The sequence below is a fragment of the Rana temporaria genome, chromosome 6 (genome assembly GCF_905171775.1).
Source record: "Rana temporaria chromosome 6, aRanTem1.1, whole genome shotgun sequence".
In the NCBI taxonomy this organism is placed as follows: Eukaryota; Metazoa; Chordata; class Amphibia; order Anura; family Ranidae; genus Rana; species Rana temporaria.
In genome coordinates, this window is record NC_053494.1 from 195558642 (window position 1) to 195574958 (window position 16317).

The 16317-nt window shown below is 41.2% G+C and overlaps 1 protein-coding gene across 1 annotated transcript in view; it reads left to right on the forward strand.

The window, feature by feature from the left end:
- The window catches only part of LRP1B (LDL receptor related protein 1B), a 1757966-nt gene that overhangs the window by 1180743 nt on the left and 560906 nt on the right, over positions 1-16317 (forward strand). Inside the window, exons 29-30 of the mRNA XM_040358043.1 lie at positions 284-511; positions 11680-11854. Coding sequence (XP_040213977.1) covers positions 284-511; positions 11680-11854 — 403 coding nt within the window. The remainder of the gene's footprint in view (positions 1-283; positions 512-11679; positions 11855-16317) is intronic.

The window sequence follows — 16317 nt, forward strand, 5'->3', positions numbered from 1 at the left end:
CAGAATACATTTTGGCCAAAATGTATGAAGACATTTACATTTTTTATTGGATGTGTTTTGTAGCAGAAAGTAAAAAATATATATATTTTTTTTCAAAAATGTAATTCTTTTTTTTTTTTTTGAAAGAGTAGTGACCAAAAGAAAAGCTCTATTTGTGTGGAAAAAGTATATAAATTTAATTTGGGTATATTACATGACCGTGCAATTACCAGCTAACCATCTTCTGACCGCCACTACATTTACATCGGCATGCACAGTAATCATCATTTTCCTTCATTTTCAGAGATGAAAAAGTTTCTTGTCTATGCCAGAAGATCAGAAATACGAGGAGTTGACATAGAAAACCCCTACTTCAACTTCATTACAGCCTTTACTGTTCCAGACATTGATGATGTGACAGTGGTAGACTTTGATGCTCTCGAAGAAAGATTGTACTGGACAGACGTAAAGACTCAGACAATAAAACGCGCGTTCATTAATGGGACCAGTCTGGAGACGGTCATCTCAGGAGGTAAACCTACGAACTTGCTTCTCTGTAATATAAAATGTGTCCACCTTGCTACCACCGTGATCATCTCATTTTAGGGGCTGATTTCAGTGGGCTTAATAAAGTGAACCATGCAAAGCATGCCATGGTGCCTCATTGATTGGTGGGCATTCCTTAATTGTGTCACAGCTTTTCACATTTTTGTGGCTCTTGGTCACATGACATGCTATATAATACCAAGCTACAGGTCCCACTCTAATCAATGTCTGAATGTTTAAATATCACTATTAAGGACCATTAGCCCAACATATTTTATTAGTACTGGCCCACATTCCCCCAAGTCCGAGGAACTCGACATGCCAAACACATCGAGTTCCTCGGCGAGTTCAGTGTGGAAGCCGCCGAGGAGCTCGGCGGGCCGACTTTCCTCATTGAACAACGAGGAAATAGAGAACATGTTCTCTTTTCGGCCCGACGAGTTCCTCGACGGGTTCCTCGCTGAAAAGTGTACACACGACCGAGTTTCTCGGCAGAATCCAGCTCCGACCCAGTTTCTGGCTGAATTCTGCCGAGAAACTCGGTCGTGTGTACGGGGCTTCACTATTATTGTGGGTTGACTGAGACTATGGACAATTTAAAGGATCATTGCAGTCACTAGATGTAATCCTGTATTAGGTAACAGGAATGGATTTAGATAAAACAGGGTCCACAAAAAAATGTAGGCTTCTTTTACTAATGCATTAAATTAGATAAATTGTTGCAAGAAAACCTTTTTTTATTTTATTTTCCTTTTCCCTTTCTTTTCCTTTCCTCTTCCTTTCCTTTTCATTTTCTTTCCCTTTCCCTTTCTTTCCTTTTTCTTTTCTTTCCTTTTCACTTCCTCTCCCTCTCCTTTTCCTCTTCTTCTTCCTCTTTCTTTTACCTTTTCTTTCCTTTTGCCTTTCTTTCCTTTTTCTTCTCTTTCTTTTTTAACTTTTTTCCTATCCTTTCCCTTTTCAGTAATTTCCTTGTTCTTTTCTTTCTCTCTTCCTTTTCTTTCATTTTTCCCTTTCTTTCCTTTTCATTTCCTCTTCCTATTCTCTTCCTTTCCTTTTCATTTTCTTTTCTTCTTCCTCTTCCTTCCTTTTACATGTATTTCCTTTTTTCTTTTATTTTCTGTCCTTTTGATTATTTTTCTTTTCCTTTCCTTTTCACTGTCATTTTGCCTTTTCCTCTCATTTTCTTTTCCTTCCTTTTCCCTTTCTTTCCCTTTTGTTTTCTTTGCTTTGCCTTTTCTCCTCCTTTTTACTTTCCTATTCCTCTTCCTTTTCATTTAATTTCCCTTTCCCTATCGTTTCCCTTTCCTTTCCCTTTCCTTTCCCTTTCCTTTCCCTTTCCTTTCCCTTTCCTTTCCCTTTCCTTAACCTTTCCTTTCCTTTTTCATTCTTTCCTTTACCCTTTCTCTTCTTTTTCCAGCCTTTTCCTTTCTTTTTATTTTTTTCTTTCCTTTTACTGTAAACAGCGCTCCCACACCGCCACTGCCAATTGGAATGAATGCACCTGAAAAGCGCTTCGGAAGCGCCGCAACACAGGAGCTATTAACCCCTTCTTCGGCCGCCAGCGGGGGTTAAAAGCACCCCGCTAGCAGCCAAAAAGTGCAGATAAACGACGGTAAAGCGACACTAAAACTAGCGGCACTTTACCGCCAACAGACCCGTTGCCCCAGTGTGAAAGTACCCTAAAGACCTGTACACACTCTTGGATATCTGATGGAATCTAATCCGATGGATTTTTTTGTCGGATATCTGATGAAGCTGACTTTCATCAGTCTTGCCTACACACCATCAGTCAAAAATCCCATTGTGTCCAAACGCTTTGACGTACAACACTACGACGAGCTGAAAAAAGTTAAGTTCAATGCTTCCGAGCATGCGTCGACTTGATTCTGAGCATGCATGGATTTTTGACCGATGGAGTTCCATACAGACGATTGGATTTTTCTATTGTTTTTTTATCCATAGGAAAAATTTAAAACATGTTCTATTTTTTTTCACCGATGGAAATCAAACCGATGGGGCCCACACACGATCGGTTTGTCGGATGAAAACAGTCCATTGATCTGTTTTCATCGGACAAACCGATCGTGTGTACAGGGTTTAAGGCTTAATCTTCATCTGGAGAGATACCCCTTAAGCCCCATCCACACTATCAGTTTTCTTGCAGGTTTTTCTCTTCAGGTTTACCAAAACCATCCAATATGAGGTCAAACCTTAAGAGTTTTAATTTGTATGCAATCAGGCAGACCCTTGCACTACATGGTTTTGGTAAACCTGAAGAGAAAAAAATGCAGGAAAACTGATAGTGTGTATGGGGCTTGAGTATCTCATCAATTCTATCAGTCAATAACACACTTTCTTTAACAGTGCCAAGCCCTGAGGAAGAGGAAGGCCTCGTACACACGACCATTTTCCTCAACAGAATCCATCAAGAAACTTGGTGGCAGAGCTTTTTTTGACAAGGAAAATGGTCGTGTGTATGCTTTTCATCGAGAAAACTGTTGAGGAACTCAACGAGGAAAAAAGAGAACAAGTTCTCTTTTTCCTCGACGGGAGTCTCAATTTCCTCGTCGGGCTGGTTTTCGACGAGAAACACGATCGTGTGTATGCTTAGAAACCAGAATGCTCAGAATAAAGTATGAGACGGCAGCGTTTGTAATGGAGATAGCACATTTGTCACGCTGTAACAGACTGAAAAGTGCAAATCGTCTCTCACCAAACTTTTACTTAACACCCAGTAACATGAGATTAGCAAAAGCAGCCCCAAGGGTTGTGCCAGTGGAATCGAACTTCCCCTGCCGTCGTATGTGTTGTACGTCACCGCGCTTGAGAACGACGAGATTTGGTCTTGACCGTGTGTACGCAAAGAAAGCCTGTCGAGTTTCTCGACAAGCCTAACAAGGAACTCGTCGAGGAAAACAATGTGTCTTTTCCGACGAGTTCCTCGGTCGTGTGTACGAGGCCTAAGCCTTTAAACCCCTGCATTTTTATGACATGTGGGCCTCAATAAAATTGAACTTGGACTTTATACAGGCTTGCTTCCTCCATGAACATACATTCTGTCCTACTCAAGACCTTTGGTCGCCACTCCTGGGAGAGCTGCCTAAGGAGAACCTTTCCTTCCACAATGCTTAGCACTAAAGGCTAAACTTTAAATATTGTGAACAGGCAGGCTGTTTATTGAAGAATTCCTGTTTTTAATATATATAAAAAAAGAAGAAGATACAGTTATTGGATTTATATTCATGTTATTCCTCACTTACTATCATTTACATTAAATTACAAATAATCTCCTTATGCGTATATTTGCAGCTTAGTATATAGCCAAAGCCCTTGGGAGGCAGAACGTTATCTTGAAAGGCTCCTGCACTGATTTACATCATATGCTTCTGTCGCTGGCTGGACTCATAGAAGGGTTACAGTATCCTGTGTTATCTCCCCCCCACAGCCCTTCTTTCTTCAGTTGTATGAGTTATTTATAAGGCCAGAGACGGCAACGGGAGAGCCTGTATTCCACCCGCCATGGTCACGTTTACAGGCAGATAGGACTTACCTTTCACCTTGTCTTTATGCTATCACTCTGAGCAAGTCCTGTTAGGCTCATTCAGTTTGAAAAATTGTGAGATTCACATTAATGCACGTTTAAGTGTAAATTCTGGGCAGGTATAAAAAACACAAATCAAAAAATGCATCCGCATTTATAAATATACCCAAATATAAAAATACACAAGCTCTATATTCATTAGTACATGATTACAATTCTTTTATTTATTTATTTTTTATGTAAAGCCTCATACACACGATTTTTTTTTTTGCCGAGGAAACCAGTCGTGTGTACATTTTTCGACGAGGAAACTGTCGAGGATCCCATCGAGCCAAAAAGAGAGCATGTCTTCTTTTTCCTCGACGGGAATAGAGAAAATTGCCTTGTCGAGTTCCTCGACAGCCTAATAAGGAACTCGACGAGAAAAACGATGTGTTTCGCCCGTCGAGTTCCTCGGTTGTGTGTACGAGGCTTAAGCAGCTTTTGCAATCACTAGACAGCGGAGCTCAGAAAAAAAAGGGAAAAGCAGTACAAGAAGCCAAAATAAAAAAATGAAATTCCCCAAGATCTTGTCAGGGAGCGTCTTAATAGCATCATGGGCCCCTGGGCAAAGTAATGCTCTGGGGTCCCTACAATGCAGATGGTGCAGGTAAACAGAAATCAAGTAGGTAGGAGGTAGGTGATATCTAGGGTGTAGCGGGGTCAGAGTGCTGGGGGGATATCTAGGTTGTAGAGGGGTCAGAGTGCTGGGGAGATAACTGGGATGTAGAGGGGCAGCCTGGGCTCAAGGACCAGCTGCTTTGGGGAATGGGAAGGGGCCCCCCATGCAGCTGGGGCCCCCGGGCAGTGCCCAGGTGTGCCCTCTCATTAAGACAGCCATGGATCTTGTGAGATCTCAGGGAGAAGTTCCCCCCCCCCAGGAAATGACTGTAATTTGATATGATGCATGCGCAAAATGAGGCACAAGATGTCATGAGCTTCATGTCATGCATCAGCAGCATCACAATACTGCAAGATCTCACAGTTTGGGTATGGGATTTCCCTGAAAGCAGAAATAAACCTGTCAATTTAATGGTTTCAAAAAGCAGTTACATTCCAGTCATGCATGGAAAGCTAATTGTCACATTTGCTTGTGGCCTCAACCAAGCTGTCAAGCTATCAAATGGCTGGTAGCCATTTGCCATGTCCAATGCCATGGCAGTTGCATATCAAACAGAGGCTAAGATGGCAGCTTCCTTGGCTGAAAAAGTTAGGAGGGTTTAGTTCCACTTGAAGGCTGTGGTGACATAGCCTTCCCAGGGGGCATATTGTGCCCGGGCTACATCACCATTGTCTTAAGGGAAACCAGGAAAGTGGAAAAGGAAAAAAGTAAGCAAAACAAAATAAATAAATAAAAGTGTTGGGACACTTTCACATTGGCGGACTGTATGTCCGCTTTTTCATCCATCCGTGTACGGATAAAAAAGGGACATACATTGGTCCCTATGAGATTGCGGTTGTCAGCGGATGAACATCTGCTGACACCCGATCTCACCCGGTTCCGCAATCCTCCGATTCTGCAGATGGAGGAAAACCCTATTTTTCCATCCGTCTGCGGATCGGATCGGGTGAACACGGACAGACGGTCCATGTTCATCCGATCCCCCCATAGGGGAGAGCGGAAAAAAGACAAGGCAGTCCCTGCACAGGGATCCGATGGCTCAGTGGGGATCAGCGGAGCAAGCGGAGGTTCACGGGGTGGATCATCACTGATCCGTCCCGCGTGAAAGAGCCCTTAGGTTATTTTACATCAGAGATGCATTCGGATGTGAAGTTTAGGCAAAGATCCACTTTACGTATCAATACACTTCAAGTGTACCAATCACTCCTAAACTCATTAGTAGAGAATTCCAGAGCTTGGGTCCACAACAACAAAATAAAACTCCTCACTCTTTAGTTGGGCTCTAGGAATAGCAAATGTGTTACTATTTATTGACCTGAGTAGGGATGAGTTTCAGGTTTGCCGCCCCCATGGGTTTGTGGCAAATCCCTCAGAACCCAAACTCAAAATTTTAGCCAAGTACTTTGCAGGTTCACCATCATAAGTGAGGAGCAATCTACAATAGTATGCAGTCATAAGCTTTTATCTCTGGTCACCTGGTCACATTTCTGATTACAGGATCAGAAAAGAGTTTAATAATTTACAACCAACAGTTTCAGTCAGGGCTTGTTAGGAATGTGGGGGTGACACAGTTCCGGAACTTCCAGGACTAAATATATTCAGTGGCAGGGGGTAGTGGGGTGTGCTGATGGGTCCATGGCTATTGTTGCTGGCTTTGTGTGATCCATTTTACTGATTTTCTTATTATACTGTGATTACCAAATTCCATACAGATTACTAAGATTACTAAGCACCACAAAATGATATTTAGTTCTGTTTTCTCTAAAAGAGGTGGTACTGGGAGGTGGGCAGGAGGTAAAAACAAGAGATGGGTAGAGGGTAGAGACAAAGGGTGACTTGGGAGAGGGGAGTTCCTGGTTGTAAACCCACTTTGAAAAAAAAAAATAATACCTGCAAGACGAAGGCATAATGAGCTAGTATGCATAGCATATTAGCTCATTATGTAATACTCACCTGGTATCGAAGCCCCCGCTGTGGCGCCCGACACAGCACCAGCCGGCAACATGTCCTCCCGGAGTTACTTCCAGGTATCGCAGGACACTCACTGAAAGCAACAGCACGTACATGTCATTGCTTCAGTGCGCATGTGCCGATTATATCGAGACATGCAAATACAGGGGATATGTCTTAAACTGTTCAGGTTTAGGAGATATTCTTGGTAGCTACAGGTAAGGCTTATTATACTGTAGGCTTACCTGTTTACAACCAGTTTAACTATCAATCAAAATCCACTTCTTCGTGTGTCGCATATTGATCAAATGAGTTGCCACTATAGATTGATTTTTCCTATTGGAAGATATTGATTGGAAAATAAATCAATCATTTATCAAAGCATAAGATGCAATAAGAAAAGGCTAAAGAGGTTGTAAATGATTTTTTTTCCCTAAATAGCTTCCTTTACCTTAGTCCAGTCCTCCTTCACTTGCCTCATCCTTCCATTTTGCTTTTAAATGTCCGTATTTCTTCTGAGAAATCCTCACTTCCTGTTCTTCTGTCTGTAACTTCACACAGTAATGCAAGGCTTTCTCCCTGGTGTGGAGTGTCGTGCTCACCCCCTCCCTTGGACTGCTGGAGAGTCAGGACGCCCACTAACACACAGCCCCTTTCTCTATCTGCAACGTAGAGAGCGTCCTGACTCTCCTGTGGTTCAAGGGAGGGGGTGAGCACAACACTCTACACCAGGGAGAAAGCCTCACATTACTGTGTGGAGTTACAGACAGAAGAACAGGAAGTGAGGATTTCTCAGAAGAAATAACGACATTTAAAAGCAAAATGGAAGGATAAGGTAAGTGAAGGAGGACTGCACTAAGGTAAAGGAAGCTATTTAGAGAAAAAAAAATTGTACCTTTACAACCCCTTAAGCCAGGGGTCTCAAACTGGTGGCCCTCCAGTTGTTGCGAAACTACAAGTCCCATCATGCCTCTGGCTGTGGGAGCCATCATTGTAACTTTCAGTCTTGCAATGCATCATGGGACTTGTAGTTTCGCAAAAGCTGGAGGGCCACCAGTTTGACACCCCTGCCTTAAGCAAACAGTTAAAAAGCCACACGCAACCAGTAAAGAGATTTAGGAGTTGGAATATCGTGCTCTCTACTTCTGGTACAATTAGGAACAATGGCGCCAACGTTCTGGACCCCTTACAAGCTTAAATGGAAATCTTTAGTAAACCTAATCAAAAAACATTGTGAAAATCAGGTCTGGATGATACATGGGCTTGAAAATCAACTTTTATTACAAACCTTACGAATAATGGGAAATTGACAGTACTATGTTAAAAAAATAAGAAGAAAAAAAACACAGACAGTGATGTTAACCATGGAGTATAGCAATTCATTTTTATTACAGTTGATAAAAAATGAAGTATCTAAGTGGCTGCAATAGTGCCTTTCCTTTTTTTTTTGGTTTGCCTCCATTAAATGACAAAGTGACTTTGCTAAGGCCATCAGCTGCAGTTAAATACATTCTAACACATCATTGTGCATATAATATTATTCTGGGAATTGGGTACTTGTATTATTTGCTTTACTTTTGCCTCTCCACTACAGCTGCTGTGGATTGCATTATTAAGGATGACACGTGTACTCATCTCCCATGTGGTGGGGAACATTTGCTGCTTGAACATAAACATTTGACAGGACATTTTCTAAAGAATACCCAAAGCACCGAAACTGACTGTCTTCATTTGCATGGCCGCAGTCTATAGGATAGAGTTTTATTTTTCCCACCATGTATTCCAGTGAATTATTATTGACCGTAAGTGTAGCTTAATGATAATTGTTGCTGCAGGATTTCAACGTGCTCGGTAGTAAGACGTTAATGATTATTAATGTCCTCTCAAAGAGCCAATAGAGGATACAATTATGGTTCTGTAGAATCTTTTGGCTACAATAAAGTGATAATTGAATTTGATCCAAAGGGCAAATTCGACTAAATGGTTACATACATAGTAACAAATATACTATATAGCCAAAAGTATGCAGAGATATATCTAACCTACCTATATGGCCAAATGTATGTGGACAGCTCTCTAAATTATTGAGTTTAAGTGTTTCCAAGAGAGTTATTGCTAGACATTTTAGACAAGCTATGTATTTTGGGGAAAGCCTCTTTCTGTCCCAGCTTAATTTTCTGATGTGCACAAAGCGAGGTCCATAAGAACACGACTTTTTGAGTTGGGTGTAGACTGTTAAGGAATTTAAGTGGCCTACACAGAGTTCTGACCTCAACCATACTATGATCTGGAATGACAATTTTGACCCAGGTCTTTTCCTTTAACATTGGTACCTGACCTCACAAATGTCCTTTTGGCTCAATAGGCAGAAATTCCACAGACATATTCCATTATTATTAATGTCCTCTCAAGGAGCCAATAGAAGATACAATTATGGTTCTGTAGAATCTTTTGGCTACAATAAAGTGATAATTAAATGTGATCTAAAGGGCAAATTTGACTTAGGCCTTGTACACACGACCGAGTTACTCGTCGGGTGAGACACATAGTTTTCCTCAACGAGTTCCTTGTTAGGCTTGTCGAGGAACTCGACAAGCTTGCTTTGCGTACATATGGTCAAGACAAAATCTCCTCGTTCTCAAAAGCGGTGACGTACAACACATACAATGGCAGGGGAAGTTCGATTCCACTGGCACAACCCTTAAGGCTGCTTTTGCTAATCTCATGTTACTGCATGTTAAGTAAAAGTTTGGTAAGAGACGATTTGCACTTTTCAGTCTGTTACAGCGTGAAAAATGTGTTATCTCCATTACAAACGCTACTTTTACCTAAGGTGCGCTCCCGTCTCATACTTTATTCTGAGCATGCGTGGGTTTCTTAGCATACACACGCTCGCGTTTCTCGTCGAAAACCAGCCCGACGAGGAACACAACGAGGAAATTGAGACTCCCATCGAGGAAGAAGAGAACTTGTTCTCTTTTTTCCTCGTCGAGTTCCTTGACGGTTTCCTCGATGAAAAACGTACACACGACTGTTTTCCTCGGCAAAAAAGCTCTCCCACCAAGTTTCTTGATGGATTCTGTCGAGTTTCTCGGTCGTGTGTATGAGGCCTAAATGGTTACATACTGTACATAGTAACAAATACTCTATATAGTCAAAAGTATGCAGACATATATCACACCTACCTATACGGCCAAATGTATATGGACAGCTCTCCAAATTATTAAGTTTAGGTGTTTCAAGTGAAGAGGACTGTTAATGCAATAGCATATAAAGACATTTTAGACATTTTGAAGAAGGCCCCTTTCTGTTCCAGCTTTATTTTCTGATGTGCACAAAGCCGGGTTCCATAAGGACATGGGTTTATGAGTTTGGTGTAGACTGTTAAGGAAGTCGAGTGGCCTACACAGAGTTCTGACCTTAACCATACTATGAACACCTTTAAGATGAACCAGAATGCCAATTTTGACCCAGGTCTTTTCCTTTAACATCGGTACCTGACCTCACAAATGTTCTTTTGGCTCAATAGGCAGAAATTCCACAGACATATTCCATTATTATTAATGTCATCTCAAGGAGCCAACAGAAGATACAATTATGGTTCTGTAGAATCTTTTGGCTACAATAAAGTGATAATTAAATGTGATCTAAAGGGCAAATTCAACTAAATGGCTACATTTAGTACATAGTAACAAATACACTATATAGCCAAAAGTATGCAGACATATATCACACCTACCTATACAGCCAAATGTATGTGGACTGTGTAGACTGTTGTAGTCTGTGTAGACTGTTAAGGAAATCGAGTGGCCTACACAAAGTTCTGACCTCGACCATATTATGAACACCTTTAAGATGAACTGGAATGTCAATTTTGACACAGGTATTTTTCCTTTCACGTCAGTACCTGACCTCAGAAATTCCACAGACATAATCCAACATTTTTTGCAAAGCTTTCCTAGACGGGTAAAGGCTTTTAAAGCACAATAATAGAACAAATACTTGTTAATGTCTGTGGTTTTGGAATAAGTCATCTAACAATCTAATTTAGGTGTGATGGTCAGGTGTTCACATCCTTTTGGCTATATCATATATACATATAGGTGTTATTTTAGCTGCCAAATATATATAGGCCCACCTAATTGCTCACATTTCCCTCCCCTCACCAGCTGACACAGCATACACCTACACAGCAAGGTTATTTTCATCTGATATATGCCATTTAGTTTCAAATACAGATTTATTGATTTATTAAACTAAAGGCAAAACTTTTTTTTTAAGTTTTGGATAGCGTGGAGTTGGATTAGAACACCTATTAGATTTTTATTGCTGTCTGTGCCCCTGTAACCCCTCGTTCACATTGGGCCAATTTGGCATGCAATTTGGCATGTCAAATCGCATGCCAAATCTGCGAATATTGCCGGCAATGGCACTGCCCGAATCAGTGCAGTACGGCAATGATTCCCAAAAGTAGTACATGTACTGCTTTTGTCGACTTCGGGGGGGGGGATATAAATAGATATTGGTACATGAACCTACACAGATGTCTGTCAAATCGCCCCCCGAAGTCGGACTGCATTGTCGGTTTGAAATTTCTAACCCACAGCAGTGTGAACCTGGGCTTAGGGACATTCACCCTCTCTATTGGTCCTGTTTGAAGTGTAAAAGTAAAAGAAAATCCCACATTTTGGGTTGTCCCTAGAAAAGTAATAGAGGTAAATCGTCCAAAAGGGACAGTTTTGGTGACCTGGGGGGCCCCAAGGGATTCCCCTAGTTTGCAGGGATTTCCTCTCACCTGCTGTTTTAGCTATGGGACAGGAAGTAAAGGAAAATCTCCACAATGCAACAGAGAGAGCAAAAAAAATTGAAAATCTGACAGGGTTATAAACTTTCCTTTACTCTATCCAAATAGGAAAAACGTTTTGCCTATAGTTCTACTTTAAGGAATACTTAACCAAAGTAAAGATTCATGTTAAGTTTCTTGCCTATGTTTATCTTTCAGATATTCACAGTATCCGAGGTCTGGCTGTGGACTGGATATCACGCAATTTATATTGGATCAGCTCAGAATTTGATGAAACGCAAATTAATGTGGCCAGGTTGGATGGCTCTCTGAAGACATCAGTTATACACGGCATTGATAAAGCACAGAGCCTTGCTATTAACCCAGCAAGAGGGTAAAGTATAGATTTCTTCCTTTTTTAATTGATTCCCCTGATGTGATTGGCAGAGGGATGCAGCATCTAACTGCCGGTGGAACTGTTGTATGTGTGATAATTACATTAAAGAGAAATACAATTTTGCAGTCCAAAGCGGTGACCAAGTAGTGTTTTGGCAAAGCACAGGGACAGCAAGATTTTCTGTCAGCGTGGCATTAACGTAGGTGCCATTGATGTGGATTTCTACCTAATACCATATTGTTTTCAAACACAAAGTTGTTGAGACTACTGCATTGTGATGTATGTGTAATAAGAGATGGAAGTATAACATGATTTACACAACTGGATGCCATTTATGTTGAATGTTAAAATGATCTGTTTAAAAAAATTTAAAAGCCAGTAAGGCCATTTTGGCTCATCAGTTGCCTTTGTGTGTGTATGAGACAGCAAAATGAACAGTTAGGTTTACCTACTCTTGCAAAGAAATGAGAAGAGATGCTGCTCTGTTTGAACTGCCTGCCTACCAAGATGCAAGGCATCTGTCGACATTGGAGAGGGCTCAACTACAGTGAATAAAAAGAATGAGAAGCAGTGCCTTGCATCATATGGAATACTTATCTTCAAATTCCGAAATCTGACTAGATGTGATTGGAACAGTAAACTAAAGACGTTCTCAACTAAAATCAATTACCTTTTTATTATTAATAATATATGTTTACAATATGTATGGAATTTTATTTTGTAATTGAATGCCCTTACTCTTGAACATTGAGGTGAAATGTGTAGATCATAGTGGCTTATGCCAGAGAGTTAGATTGGCCTACCTCAGGCAGGGGGTTTATTGTCTTTAATAGTACATATAGCATCTTTGTGTGAGCTTTCCATTCAGCTTGATACATGGGAAGACCTCTACAAGGCATGCAGATGATAGCACACTGCTGTAATACTGAATCGCAGTATATTGTGTTGTACCCAAAAACTTGACCACAGGGTTAGCATGGTGGCAAAGCTAAGACCTAACATTGACTTTCAGATTACATTTGGATACAGTTGTGACTTACTACACTACTGTTCTCCATGGTGCTATAAACCTTGAAGGCCCCTGGGCTCCCATTAAAGACTTTGAACCAACCACCTTTCTCTATATGATGTAGATGTTAGGTCCATGCTGGAGGTCACCCCTTTTTGGCTTAGTCTTTCCTAGAGACTTTCCCAGGGTGGGTGTTCCTACTATCCTATGACAGCTATAGCTCTCATGATCATTTGACCAAGAAAGCAAAACAATCACAACAGAGGCAGAAGAGTGAAATATCAGCTTGGTCGAGCCCACAAAATGGCATAGCAATACTGCCAAGGTTTGTGTCTTAAAGGGGTTGTAAAGGTTAAAAAAAATTCCCCTAAATAGCTTCCTTTACCTTATTGCAGTCCTCCTTCACTTACCTCATCCTTCGATTTTGCTTTTAAACGTCCTTATTTCTTCTGAGAAATCCTCACTTCCTGTTCTTATGTCTGTAACTCCACACAGTAATGCAAGACTTTCTCCCTGGTGTGGAGAAAGCCTCTTGAGGGGGGAGGGGGCGAGCAGGCAAGTCAGGTCACTCTCTATTTTGCAGAAAGAGAAAGGAGCTGTGTGTTAGTGGGCGTCCTGACACTCCTGCTTGCCCCCTCCCCCCTCAAGATGCTTTCTCCACACCAGGGAGAAAGCCTCACATTACTGTGTGGAGTTACAGACAGAAGAACAGGAAGTGAGGATTTCTCAGAAGAAACAAGGACATTTAAAAGCAAAATGGAAGGATGAGGTAAGTAAAGGAGGACTGCACTAAGGTAAGGAAGCTAATTAGGGGAAACAAATACCTTTACAACCCCTTTAAACAAACTTGCCTAGTCATGTTCATGCATGAACACTGACATAAACTGGGTCCTGTTTTTGATCAAGTTCTTTGATTTGCTGTAGGTTGATGTAAACTCTCTCGTGTTTTAAAAAATATTACAAAATGCAGTTTGACCCTTGTCAAGCATTCTTCAAAAATTTCGACAACAAGTTGCTTTAATAACTTGTCTTTCCTTTTTTATGTACATTTGCTAGAAAGATAACAAGATAAAGTTAGCATCAAAAGTTGAACTTCAAAGACAAGGTGTATCACCAGAACAAAATCCAGGTCTTTTTTTTTTAATTTTAGTAACTTTGATGATCTGTCATCAAGTCACAATTTAATGAGCTACATCCTTGTTCCAAATGAAGAATCTGGCACATAATATAATTAACGAGGGCCTGTTTGATGTTTTTTTATTCCCTCTAATGATGGATATTTGAAGTATAACTGTCAAATTTTTTGTTCTATTTTTTTTAATTATTATACACATGTCAAATCCATACTTGACATGCCGTTAGAGCCACTTCCCTGTACAGTTTTTTAATAGATTTGTATCTCTCATGATTATCTTGTGGGATGCAGATAATAATTGTAATAAAAAAGTTTTTACTGTTGACGTGTAGGCGTAGTATGTGCTAACTCCATAAAGAGAACCTCCCAGAGTAGAAACATAAATGTTGACATTGTCAAGGTATTTTAGGTGTACGAGTAGATACCATTATTTGAACCCTTTTGTTGCTATACAGTAGGTGAGTGACCAAAAACAAGCATTCAGCTGGTGAGTTCCAGTTTAATTGGTTGCGTACTTGTTTCAGGTTGGTGACTCTCAAGCTCTGTACACACGACCGGGATTCCCGGCAGTATAAAGGCCGGCAAGAATCCCGACAGGAAACCCGAGAACCTTCTCGGTAAGTTTCCCTGTGTACACACGGCCGGATTTCCCCGTCGGGAAAACTGCGGGGAGAGCTTTGGCTGGGAATCTCGGTCATGTTTATGCTCCCTCGCAGTGTTTCCCCTTAGGAAAAGTCCCGGGTTTTAAACCGCCGGGAATCCCGGCGGGAAAAAAGAGAGCAGGTTCTCTATTTTCCCGCCGGGATTCCTGGCAGTTTTTCTGTCGGAAAAACTGCAAGGAAGCATACACACAGCCGCGATTCCTGGCCAAAAGCTCTCCCTGCAGTTTTCCTGGCAGGAAAACCGGTCGTGTGTACGGGTGCAAAATCTAGGGTCAGGATGAAAGCAACATAGCTTTCTCCTTTGAAAACCTTTTCCTTGTTTATCGTTCTATACTGTTTGTTAAAGAGAACCTGTCACATTTGGGTTTGTAAGAATTTAAATATTCATACTTAAATATTTTTAATTGTGCTGTCTTCCGAATGAAAGATTTTAATGTGCGCTTATTTAGTTTTAACTGCCTATGCCCAAAGCTGATTCTATAAATACATGGTTTGACAGGGTAAAGTGAAGCTTCACTCAACAAGTCAGCAAGGAAAAAAAGTGCCTCTAAATGCAGAGAGTTAAAACAATTTAATGATAAATAAAACGGTCAATGGGCAACTCACATTTAGTAAAGTATAAACAGGCTTATCATTGTAAGATTAACCCGGGATGTCAGCTCTGGATGTCCATAGGAGGGACCAGCAGGGTCTGCCACTGTGTGGAGAGGAAGAGTGGAAGCCTTCCAGGGAAAGCTGAGATGCAGGGTTATCCATGGGGGGACCAGCTGGGTCCGTGCCGTGTCAGAAAGGCCAGTGGAAGTCTTCCAAGGCAAGTATAGAAACCGGGATGGGGCTGCTCCAATTCCTTTGCTCCATTCACTCAAAAAAGTAATGTCTCGCTCGATCACTCTCTCTCCTCAGCCTGTAACTGAACTACAGTTTTTTGGGGGGAATTGGGGAGAGAGTACGGATTATAATCTGTACTCATTCACAGTCCCGCAGTCCTTGCCTAGGTGAGGATGATGCCTCTCCCCTCTCGCAGCTGCAGAACCATTCAAAAAGTACTGCAGGAGCTTGCCCATGTGCAGTGAGGAGTCAGCTGTGGTTCCTCAGGAAGCCACAACTGGCTATCCAAGATGGCAGTGCCAGGGACCAAACGCAATAAGAAAACCAGCTGTGGAAATATAGGCACTGGTAGGTACCTGATTTTTAAAAGTCAGCAGCTAAATTTTTTGTAGCTGTTGACGTTACAAAAGAAAGAAAAACCCAAATGATCTCCTTGTTCCTCTTGGAAATTGAGAGCTTTTCAGAGCCCTGACCACAACCCCACTGGATAAATTTAAATGACTACTGTATTGTAAACAAGATCTTGGCAAATACCCTTTTGAATGGGCTTACAGAAACTCCCCAAGACCTTTTAGAAAGCCCCCACCCCCAAGAGGAGTGAAAGCCAGGTATACGCTATGGTAATATGTATTAACCACTCCATGTTCACATCCATGATTTTGGAATTGTATGCTCAACAAGCTCAGAAAGGTGTCAAGTCAAGCGTCCATAAATCTTTGGCCATATAGTATAGTGTACTATAAGAATATAAGCAGTGTTAACAATTACTTGAACAGATTGGGTTTCAGTCAGTTTATTACGCCATTATTTTCTTAAAAGTGAAGTA